Source organism: Schistocerca cancellata, chromosome 2 (genome assembly GCF_023864275.1).
Source record: "Schistocerca cancellata isolate TAMUIC-IGC-003103 chromosome 2, iqSchCanc2.1, whole genome shotgun sequence".
Taxonomy (NCBI): Eukaryota; Metazoa; Arthropoda; class Insecta; order Orthoptera; family Acrididae; genus Schistocerca; species Schistocerca cancellata.
Window position 1 is genome coordinate 480274923 of NC_064627.1, and position 12412 is coordinate 480287334.

Sequence of the window (12412 nt, forward strand, 5' to 3'; positions counted from 1 at the left end):
TTCTTCGTGTTTGGTATTGTTGGTAGGGTATACAAGAAGCGGGATCAGCATCAGATGCTGAGTGATCACTATGAAGAACATTGAGATGCTGTATACTCGCGTGAGATACCGTTATGAACAGCTGAAAGAGTTTGAAAGGGGCCTCATTGTTGGTCTCCATTTGGCTGGCTGGTCGAATCGTGTAATGTCTAAATTTGTGGGGCATTGAGATATGACAGTGACCCGAAATTGGCCTGCAAAGGAAATTTAAGGGTAGGCATACTTGTCTTCAGTCCTCTGGTCGACGACTTCTGACCATCTCAAGCGAGGACCAACTTGTGAACTGAGCTGCTTGTAACGCCTTCATATCAGCGCCTGCCATCCGAGCACAGGTAATAGACTCCCTCCAACATTCTGTGTCATCCCAGAGGTTTGGTCAGTGACCAGCGATGACCACAACATAGTCATTTGCGTCTGGAGGGGAACCATGTCCAGGAACACCACATCGTTCAAAATGGTTCAAATGGCTCTGAGCACTATGGGACTTAAATTCTGAGGTCATCAGTCCCCTAACTAACCTAAGGACATCACACACATCCATGCCCGAGGCAGGATTCGAACCTGCGAGCGTAGTGGTCGCGCGGTTCCAGACTGTAGCGCCTAGAACCGCTCGGCCGATCCGGCCACACCACTTCGTCGCCATGGGTTATCTCTCAGGCGACACTTGCTTGGTGCCAGCTTTCAACAAGACAATGCTCGTTTAAATAAGTCATGTGTCACTGTGAACTGTCTGCCTGATGTTGACGTACTACCGTGGCCAGCAGGACCCCCGGATCTGCCCCTGACAGGACATTTGTGGGATTTGCGTGGATGTGCGGACCAGCTTGTCTCTCGGAGAGGATGCAATGGCTTTATGACAACCTTCCCAACAGACTCACTGCTTGCATGCAGGCGAGAGGGGGTGCAACGCCACACTGATATGCGGGCCATTCTGAGAAGTTCTTTATAAATTTGACTTCAAATTGTAATCGCTCCAACAACATCACAAACCCTCTCAACCCATGAAGTTTGAGCTTCTGTCATTTTTTCACGCAGTGTAATTCACTGTTACTGACTTTAGGATCAATGTTTTTCGTGGGTCCAGGACTTATGTGCGGTACATTTTTGTTTGATGTTTTCCCACCGTGCCTAATTGTTTGTAATTTCCAGCGTTAACCTGTTTTTCCAATGAATAATTTATTCTCAGTCTGTAAAAGAGAAATAGAGACAGTTCGTTATTCATTATAAAATGTAGCAAAAGTAAAAGCTACTTATTCCTTTTTTATTGGTACCTGCAGAAGAATCTCTCTTCCTTTATTTTGTTCTCATTTTCCGTCTCTTATATTCTATGTAATGGATTTTCGTCTTCATCGTCTTCTTCCTCATTTGGGGAAAAATAGGGATCCTCATGACTGTAATCGGAATCCCAATGTTTTACAACCCCGTCTTGCTTTTCTTCTTGTACTTCCCTCATTCTCAAATACTCTAACACGAATTCATTGACAATCTGACGCATACTGTCTTCTTCATCATTGGATCGTCCTTTCCATTATTCTGAAAATACGATAACGCTTAGCCCACTGGTACTCAAGGCTTACAAAAATAGTTTGCCACGTTCATAGAGCAAACGTATACAGTGAAATGTTTCGCATATATTTTCAGTGCACGAAAATGCTAAAGCACCTAAGCAATGCATATAATCTCTAACATCCGTTGATACAGATGATGCATATTCTTTGCGTAGACAGATTTCTTTAAACTCTAACCATACGCTTATCTGGAGCAGTTCCCTTGCTTTCAACTGCGTTTTTGACACTCCAACGAGTATCCACGTCCGTTCCCTCTGGATTCCACTTCCTTGCTGCAATCTTGAAGCTCTTTGTGCGACCCTAACATTCAGTGCCGCCGGATATGGAACAATAATTTGTAACTTACCATTACAGTATATATTACATATCATTAGTATTCTAGTTACCAGCCATCAATGTTATTGTTAATCATCCTTTCGCTATGTAGCTTTTATTTAAGAAAACGTCTACGGTCGCCGTGCACCTAAACGCCACTTGGACTCCGATTGTCGAGCTGTTAACACGTACTGTGGAAATGGCTGGCGCCGCTTCCCGCTCCCTAACGAGAAACTAGTTGTTCTCCCCATTTTTCACAACATTACAGAAAAAAAATCGGCTATTAAGTTTCTGGAGAACTTGTATTTACTGACATTAAGGGCTTGAGATAAGTGAGATGTTTGGTTTAATCGGTGGCGCGGGACAACGGTAACTGGATATTGTGTAGACCTTTGGTTCCAGTTTCGGTGGAGTCTTCTTTTCTTTTTCTTTCTTTTTTGTTTAGTTCGAATATCTACATCTTTTAAACATAAAATGCGTCAAATGTATACTACCTACAACATATCTAATCATCATTTTTTATAAGTAATGCAAGTCTTCTTCTTTCTAATTACCTATCACACGCAAAATTCCAGTTTTCACTGCAAATGTAATTTCTTAACCATCGGCATTTTATAAAGAATTGTTAACAATTAAATTTTTGCGAAAAACGTAAATGTACTCTTTATCTAGACTACCTTCATTGTTTTATATCACAAATGTGGTCTCACATGAGCCATTAGTTCTAGTACGCCTGGCAGCTTAAATGCATTGTTATTTCTCGCAACAAATGCCTTAATTAGGTTTCAGATCCATTCTATCTGGCTTAAACTGCAGTTGTACGATAGAAACTGTAAAAAAGCAGCATTTGTATGGTGCGCTCGATGCCACGAAAAACATTTTCCATGTTTCTGGTGGAAACTAGAACGATATATCATAAAAGACCAGGAGAAAATGTGGCACTTGGGTGGCTTTGAGGATTTTGTTGTTGCTCGCCTCGTTATCAACGTAGCAGATGTCCGTTCCAGCACTGAAATGTATACGACCGATCATAAATAATACCGTCTGCGGCTTCAATATTCAACGTTTGTATGAAATCCCTGCGATTTGCTTTTACGTCATAGCTCACTCAGAAAGACTGCTCGTAGTTTAGATCAGCAATTTTCATCACTCTTGTTTTTAATTACAGTACTATGCCAGTTAAAAACGAGGTCATGTTATGTTTTCAGTTTAGTCCCCTTAGGAGCATAGTTACCGAGTTTTGCCGAATATTTGTTTTAATTCGGTTTAAAAATTAAATAACATTCGAAGCTATATGGTTTCCCTGTCGTCTGGTTTTAGGTCTTAGCTGCAACTGTTCACATCACATTAGGTTAGTGGGACCAGCTGGCTAGCCAGTGCTGTAGAAGTTAAATGTACAGGCAAAACTGTTGTCCGGTATTATCGCTGAGTCGATGTGCGCGTAATCTGCAGCATAAAACGTACAGATCCTTATTATCGTGTCTGACTGCAGACAGCTTGGCTTCCCCTCCACGTGAAATGAAATCTAATGAGGTGCCAGCAAACTCGGAAGAATACATATTGTAATGTTTGCATCGGGTTCAATCAAGGTGAACGCATTATAGGCGTGAGCACAACAGACACTACTGTCGGTTACAAATGTCCTATTTATTGGCTTCGCGAGGGGAATCTTTCCAAGGCGGGAGACATTACTGGACGATAAATAACAACCAGCTAGTGCTAAAATTAGGTAAAGTGCATGAGCGGCAAAGAGAGTGGGTCAGTACCACAACACGTCCCAAATTATATTATATATTTTCAGAAATAGATGAATGGATGCTCGTAACTGATACATAATCTTTTTTTAAGTTCCGTCTATTGACCCGCCTTTTAAATTAATTTATAGTGGCGTACGCCATAACTTTTAAAATACAGTAAAATTTAAAATATCCTCCAGCATCATGTTGTAATGATAAATATTGTCATTGCCATATTTTGTATTACTTGTATTCAGCCGCTTTTGGTAAACATCCGACGTTCTTTTTATCCAAGGTTGTCACTTCCAGGATTATTTCACTGTCTCTTTATATTCAGGACTTCACCTGATGATGTAACTAACGTTACGAAACCTGTCGTGCATTTGAAGTAAGGCAACCATGCAACTACAGATGTGCTTTTATTAGTCAAACAAATCCAATACGGACATGATTCTCTATCCAACACAACTAACAAATGGTTCAAATGGCTCTGAGCACTATGGGACTTAACTTCTAAGGTCATCAGTCCCCTAGAACTTAGAGCTACTTAAACCTAACTAACCTAAGGACATCACACACATCCATGCCCGAGGCAGGACTCAAACCTGCGACCGTAGCGGCCACGACACAACTAACAGGCATTCGTACATTAAGTGACATTGTTAGAGAAAAACACAAATGGAACCTGGTGAATTAAGTAGCGATTAAAGTATCCTGGAGGGAACTTAGGTAATATTTAGGTAGTGCAAAAATTCAAATGGCTCCAAGCACTATGGGACTTAACATCTGTGGTCATCAGTCCCCTAGAACTTAGAACTATTTAAATCTAACTAACCTAAGGACAACACACACAACCATGCCAGAGGCAGGATTCGAACCTGCGACCGTAGCAGCAGCGCGGTTCTGCATTGAAGCGCTTACAACCGCTCGGCCATTAGGAAGTGCGGCGAGGTGATACAGGTCATGCGACAGCGATGTGCACATATATACAGATGGCGGTAGTACAGCGCGCAGAAGGCATTGGGGGAGATGTCATTTACACTCAAGCGATTCATGTGAAAATGCTTCCGACATGATTATGGCCGCATGACAGAAGTAACAAATTTCCAAAGCGGAATGTTAGTTGCAGCTAGACGCATCGGACGTTCCATTCCTGAAATCGTCAGGGAAGTAAATATTCCGAGATCCACAGTGTTAAAGTGTGACGAGAATACCAAACTTCAGGCATTGGCTCTCACCATGGACAGCGCAGTTGCTGACGGCCTTCACTTAAGGACCGAGAACAGTAGCGTTTGCATAGAGTGGTCAGTGCTAGCAGACAAGCAACAATGTGTGAAATAAGCGCAGAGATCAATGTGGGACGTACGACGAACGTGTTTGTTAGGGCAGTGCGGCGAAATACGGCGTTATTGGGTTATGGCAGCAGTCGACCGATTCGAGAGCCTTCTCCAACAGTGTGATATCGCCTGCAGCGCCTTTCCTGCGCTCGTGATCATATAGGTTGGTGCGGTTCGAGTATGGTACAGGCTGGACGAACTCATGGACCCAGGTTGTCAATAAGGCACAGTGGAAGTGATGGTGGTTCCACAGTAGTATAGGCTGTGTTTGCATGGAATGGACTGCGTCCTCTGATTCAACTGAATCGATATTGGCTTGAAAAGATTATATTCGGCTACTTGGAGGCCACTTGCAACCATACATATACTTCACGTTCCCAAAGAACGATAGAATTTTCATGGATGACAATGCCCTACGTCACCGGGCCACAGTTGTTCGCGACTGGTGTGAAGAACATTCTGGACAACTCGGGCGAATGATTTGGCCACTTAGAATTCCCGACATGAACCCCATACAATATTTATAGCATAATAGAGATGTCAGTACGTGTACAAAATCCTGCACTGTCAACTCTTTCGCAATTATGAATGGCTATGGAGGCAGTATAGCTCAATATTTCTTCATTGGACTTACAACGACTTGTTGCTTCACTACGCTGGGCAACTCGATATTAGGACGTACCGAATGAGTCACCTCACTGTAGAAACACATTAAGAGAATGTCCAAGTGTACGTGCAAGTGCTGATTCATCGACGCAATAATTAATTCCTGCTCAGAAGACGACCAGAAACCGTCGATATGTAGTAACAACGTGGCATCTATGGCAGAACCAGCAGAATGAATGATAGCTTTGAGAACAATGTGAGTCTCCCACCAAGAGCAAGCTGTGGGACTGGGCTGGCGGATCCGTTAAATCCCACTGGTTAATCTCAGAGGGGCTGCTGATGATGGCGCTAGCTCGCCCGTCATCCACTCTAATGGCTGACGCATGTGGATGCGGAATAGTTAGGGGCTGCTATGGGTTGCCTAGAACTCCGGTCCTAGAGAAGTGGCGGTGTCGCGCTTCACTACCGTAGGTCATAGACATATAATTCTGCGACAGGGCCTGCCAGAAGTACGTAACTTCCTTAACCCTGAGCTGCCCTAGTGGTAAAGATCAAAAACTGCCAGTAAGTCATCTGTTGCGAGACTAGTGGAGATGTTCAACAAATGAAGGACCAGTCTGTAAGAGTTTTGGGTGTTTTTCTTTCTTATATGACATTCAATTTAAGCAGTTATTAAAAGTACTTGAACTGCCTTACATATCTTGAGGCGAATACTTAGTTCCAGTTGTATACAACTTCCTGTTGCTTTGTGGAAATACGACCTGCAGTGCGTTCCAAGTGGCATACACCCCTTCTCAGTGCCATGTGATATTGGTCCGACACACTTGAGTGATATTGCAGGATCGAACACCTGTTTTACTTACAACTGAGCCTATACGATGATTTTTTTTAACAACTCGCAAACTGTTACGCCCATATATTTGTATGAGTTTATTGGTTCCGATCATGAGTCACTGATATTGCACAGGATCTGATAAAAAGTCCTCCCGTATTTCAAAAGATGGATACAAACAAAGAAAGAAAGATATGGAGTTTTATTTGTGAAGAACAAATACTATGCCATTTTAAGTTAGGACGTGTCGTCTTCCATTGCTGACACATTAAAGAAGCCTTTTTCAGGAGCTGTCCATTTTCGTGTCATTGCCGGTGTAATGGCAGCCACTTCCTGGGTGATTGCCTCCTTCCGTGCTTGCAGAGTTGTGGGTATATGTTTGTGCACTTCAGCCTCCAAGTGTCCACAAAGGAAAAAAAGAATCAGAAGGTAACAAATCAGGTGAAATAGGGGGCAGGCGATTTCTCCTCTAGAAGAGAGAAGGCGCCTGCTGAAAATGGCATGTACGCTACTGATCGATACCTCGTCCACATCAGCAACCCCATGACAACTCACACAGTGGCGTCTGCAAAAACAGGAGGTCTTTTTGCCGGACCCTATATTTATACTACCTGTTCCCATTTTGTAAAATTCCCAATTTCAACGTTCTGAACATTTAAGGTTCCGATTTTAGCACAGGTTTGAAGTCTTATTAATATCTGACATGATTTTGTGCGGCATTTTCCACACTGTACTTCATTGAAGGTAAGTATACCATCTACATAAATCTGAGATAACTCTTAAATTTGACTGCCAGGTAATTAATATAACAATATTAACAGTAATGGTTTCCACGCACTTCCCTGCGGCATGCTTGGAGTTCTACGTCTATAAATGACTGTCCTGTTAGGGTAACATGATGTGCCCTCCATACTAACAAATTCTCAAAAAATGTTCAAATGTGTGTGAAATTTTATGGGACTTAACTGCTAAGGTCATCAGTCCCTACGCTTACACACTACTTAAGCTAAATTATCCTAAGGACAAACACACACACCCATGCCCGAGGGAGGACTCGAACCTCCGCCGTGACCAGCCGCACAGTCCGAGACTGCCGCGCCTTAGACCAGCAAATTCTCAAACAAGATACGAGTTTCACTTTATATCCTATACAATAGCAATTTCGTTAGTAACTGTTTGTGTAGTAATGAGCAGGAAGCATTTCTGAAGTCAAGAAACACTGCATTTGCCTTCATACATGGCTATCAGTATGTTATGTAAGAAGGGCGCATTCCGAGTTGACGAAGATGGCACCTGTATTAATCGGTAACTAATAGAAACATTTAACCTAACAGCCAAATAAGCACAGAGTTTTCGCTTGATGGTGGACAAGAGATCAATCGTCTCGGAGGGATCAGACGATGTAGTTCCTGAAGGAGATGAATTTTTTTCCGTTCTCAATGACCGAACGCGCTTACCACGTCATACCGCAGCGTCAAGTACGTAGTAAAACAATAGTACGACTTATCCATTCCCCACACTTCTTATATTATCATTTTGTAAGCGTTGTCCAGAGTTTGTTTGTTTTTCTCAGTTTCTTCTTACATATGTCGCAGAAAATCCTTGCTCCACATTGTGTTCACTGTTGTACTTTTTGTTTCTATCAAGGGCCTGTCATCATAGCATATGTCTCTTGTTGTGAGGATAGAGCCCCCAGCTTTTACTTATAGTACTATAGCCACCAGGATACTACACATGTGCCGCAGACGTTTGCCACACTGTGTTTTCCGCTCAGAGGACTTGGCGGAAATAACAACTGATCGATAATGTAGGGAGGCAGGTAGCAGCGTGCGAAGATTCTACAGTAATTCATAGGTACTTTGTATAAGACCTTGGACATGAATAACACGTATGCAAAGAACGTTTGCTAGAATGACCAGGCAGAAAAGACTTAAAGGAGATTTTATGTACTGAACTAGTGTATATGCAGATAATTTTAAAATTTATGTTAGTTTCAACAAATATGATTTAGAACATCGTATCATTTCAGAACAGAAAGATGTACAACAGCTAAATAGTGATAGACACAATATGGCGTTAAGCAATGACACACAATTTGCGACGTATGACTCTGCTGCTACGAGAAATACGTATTCTATGATACGCGGATTTAAAGGTCGCCAATAAGTAAGCAACCAGTTATAAAATGTCACGGATTCGAGGATTAAGTAAGAGTGAATTAAATACTGCTGTGAAACATAATTTTTCTCTGGTACTCGTACATTATAGAAATACTTACGCACAAGTGGCTTTGTCTTCACCATTGGTGTAAGATTGCGCTGTAGCGTCGCATACTGGGGCAGCGCCTGTCAACAAAGGAATGTTATACATTTTTGTTGACATCGTGTTCAGCAAAACCACACGTCGAAAATACGTCATCTTCTATATCTGTATCTATACTAATAATGATGCTGTAAAACCGTTATGGCTGTCTCTCTATTTTAAAGACGAATTTTAGTGGGGTTTTCACAGGTAACTTGAGCGTAGACTGCGACAACATACAGGCTATGTTCTGTCAAATCGTATCAAAAAAAAGTATCGTAATTTAATATCTGTAACTATACTAATAATGATGCTGTAAAACCGTTGTGGTTGTCTCTTTATTTTAAAGACGAATTTTAGTGGGGTTTTCACAGGTAACTTGACCGTTGACAGCGGCTACATACAAGTTATGTTCTGTCAAAGCGGATCAAGAAAAAATATCGTAATTTAATATCTGTAACTATACTAATAATGATGCTGTAAAACCGTTGTGGCTGTCTCTCTATTTTAAAGACGAATTTTAGTGGGGTTTTCACAGGTAGCTTGAGCGTAGACTGCGGCTACATACAGGCTATGTTCTGTCAAATCGGATCAAGAAAAAATATCGTTATTTAAGGTGCTGTAAATGCGAAAGGGTGTTTGTCTGTTACTTTTCCACGACTTAAGCGCTGATTCGATTTTGATTATATTTGGTACAGAGATAGCTTGAACGCTATGGAAGAACGCAGGATACTATTAAAAAAGTGTGTAATTTAAGAAATTTATTGATTTGAGGAATATCAAGTGAATTAGGAGAAAATATTTGCTCTTTGAAAAAGCTGTTTAATCTTTGACTTGTGAACTTTATTGTACTTGAGAAAATGCTTTTTTTGGTTGGTATGTTTTACGAAATACGATTCAATGTAACGTAGAGAATGCTTGCACAATCTTCAATGTTTTTAATCCGTGATGTACCGTAATATGGGCGAAAGTATCTGAGTTATGGTTTCACGACTAAACTGCTGAACCATAAAATGTGATATAGAGACAGCTTTAATCTCGAGGAAGAACACAGGATATTTTAGAAAATAAAAAAAGGCTGCACCTAAAATCATGAAATAACGGATGGAACACGTCTGCAACACTCAGCAACAATGCTGTGTGCGTGCAGCCTTGTTGTGAACTGGAATAGCGGATGTGATGGAGGGAGGGGGTTAGGGACGGCGTGTATGGCACACATCCTGAGCTAAACTTACCCAAACAAGCAGACACGTGAGGGCAGCTGAGGTTATTTCATGTACAGTAGCTTACTCACTATCACTCATCCTAACAAAACTACTGATATGCAAGCACAGGCAGAGGAAACAGCTAGTTTTCAAGTAATCAACTAAGGCAGCAAATTCTTTCATGTATTAATACTGAACTAGAATCGAGCAAGATCGCGTCTGTGGTGACAAATTATTTTACAATTTGTTGCGAGTTACATGCATTACCAATGTACATGTCCATAAACAACCAGAATTAATGAAGTTAAAACAGTAATCACTATGAGTAAATTGTCCACACAAAATCATTAAAATTGATGTGGTTGGTTCATCACTTTGTATTACCAGATAAATCTTCAAAGGATGTGAAGCTCCACACAAACATGACGGAGCCTAAAGTAACTGAAATTAATACTGTACTGAAGCTCTCATGAAGTAATAATAGCAGATCTAATGTACAAAACGTATTAACAAGTGCGGAATGGCAGTGATTGTGGATACCCAGTCGAAACTTTGTCTTTTAGGGGAGCAAAGGGCCTGCAATGCTCAGAACATTTCCTTCAGGCTATTGATTGATGGCAGTCATGAAATGTAATTAAACAGAATTACTCAATTATAAAATGGGAGAGCGGGGATTGCACCTTTGCCTGCATGACGGATGTAATATGATTAGTTAGGACATATGCTTAAAAACATTCAATAGAAACTTAGCATTCATTAATCAGGTGTTATGTTGTGAAGATTATGACAACATATGAAATGGTTTACATTACAAATTTTGTTAGTGTGCTTATAAAGTCTGTAAGCTTTCATTCAGTTCTCTTCGAACTGATGTGCTACTAAAGTTACTCAACTACCTGAATCACTACATTCTAACAAATTATTTGCGATAGAATACATAGTTTATTCACACAATTTGCTGCTAATAAACAGCGAAATTTATTGGAGAAGTTTGAAAAATTAAAATAATAATAACAATAAAATTTTCGGAAATTATTGAACATGTTAAAAATTGTACCACGTTCAGAAATACTCGATATTTACATATTACATTGTCGCTGTAGATTCACGCATGTTTCCATTCTTTATCATAGACATTGATTCTGGACTTTGTACACAACAAAGTCTGCTCTGTTCATATGATGTGGTATTTTAATATTTAGAACGTGAATTACTTCAGGAAGTTGGAGAAAAAAGATAAAAAAATTGCATTATATATGACCTAACTAGAAAAAGGATAATACTTCCGTAAGCTAAGCTACATTTTCTCTTACTTAAGACTTTTAAATTAAATTCGTAAAGTATAGATCAGTATTTGCAGTTCTGGCTTAGATGAACAAAATTCTATAGTCATAGATGTTTCCTGGCAAGCACATTAGCTCTTTGAGAAATTTATATCATTTGACAAACTGCCTATTGGCTTCTGTCTCGGGTTCTTCGGCCGACGTTCATCTAATGATTTTTTGACGTTTCGCCAGCACGAGTGGCTGGCGAAACGTCAGAAAAATCATTAGATGAACGTCGGCCGAAGAACCCGAGACAGAAGCCAATAGGCAGTTTGTCAACAAGTGGCCACGAAAGCCTTAACAAGTTTTATATCATTTGATGCACTGTGTATCTTTGAACTCTGTGTTTTTATGGAACTGCGTATTTTGCATATTTTGACAGATTCTTATTATTATGATTATCACGTCAGTATGATTTATGTGACATTAACCAGTGAATCTCAATGTAGTTCATTTAAAATTCAACGAATCTTATTGCGAAGTTACGTTGATTATAAGATTATCAATTAGGATAGCTACTAAATAACTTGGGAGTATAAATCAAACCCTGTTATAAAAAATATACCAGGTATAACTTTAACCATTGTCAAATCGACGCATTTCAGCACAGCTGATCAGTACACAACTGGCTTTTCGACTACAGTGTAATGTTCTATTGTCTAATTGTTTGAACCAGTCTACATAAGCTCTGATGTACGTTTGGTGGTAAGATTGCTTAAAAGCAGTAAATGCATTGATGGTAGCCTCAGAATAATCTACACAATGTTCAAAATCGCCATTGAATGACTCAGTCTGTTTGCTGCACTTATAGTATATGTGCTAACGTGACTGCAACACATTTTACCTGAACGGCAGCGGCCACGGCAAAAAGCAATATAGCCAACGCGTTCATTGTGGTCTTCCACCCGCACCTATGAGTATCAGACGCATCGCTCCGTTTTATACTCGATATTGTGCAGACTTGTTGACAAATGAGTTATCAAATTCAGATTCAGATTTCAAGATAAAGCTAACAAAACGGACTTTGAAACTCTCAGAGGGCTCTGATATCTGTAAAATTGAGAAGATAACAGTGATTTCCAAATAACAGGTCGTGGTACAGGATCGAAAGAACAAGGAGTGATTTACTGGTTTAGCACACAGTCGAC

At 40.4% G+C, this 12412-nt stretch overlaps 1 protein-coding gene across 1 annotated transcript in view; it reads right to left on the reverse strand.

Annotated features, from left to right (window-relative positions):
* Positions 1–12206, reverse strand: part of LOC126162005 (brachyurin-like) — a 67110-nt gene extending 54904 nt beyond the window's left edge. Inside the window, exons 1-2 of the mRNA XM_049918227.1 lie at positions 12109–12206; positions 8712–8778 (exon numbers count right to left, since the gene is read on the reverse strand). Coding sequence (XP_049774184.1) covers positions 8712–8778; positions 12109–12156 — 115 coding nt within the window. The 5' untranslated portion in view covers positions 12157–12206. The remainder of the gene's footprint in view (positions 1–8711; positions 8779–12108) is intronic.
* Between the last annotated feature and the right edge of the window lie 206 nt (positions 12207–12412).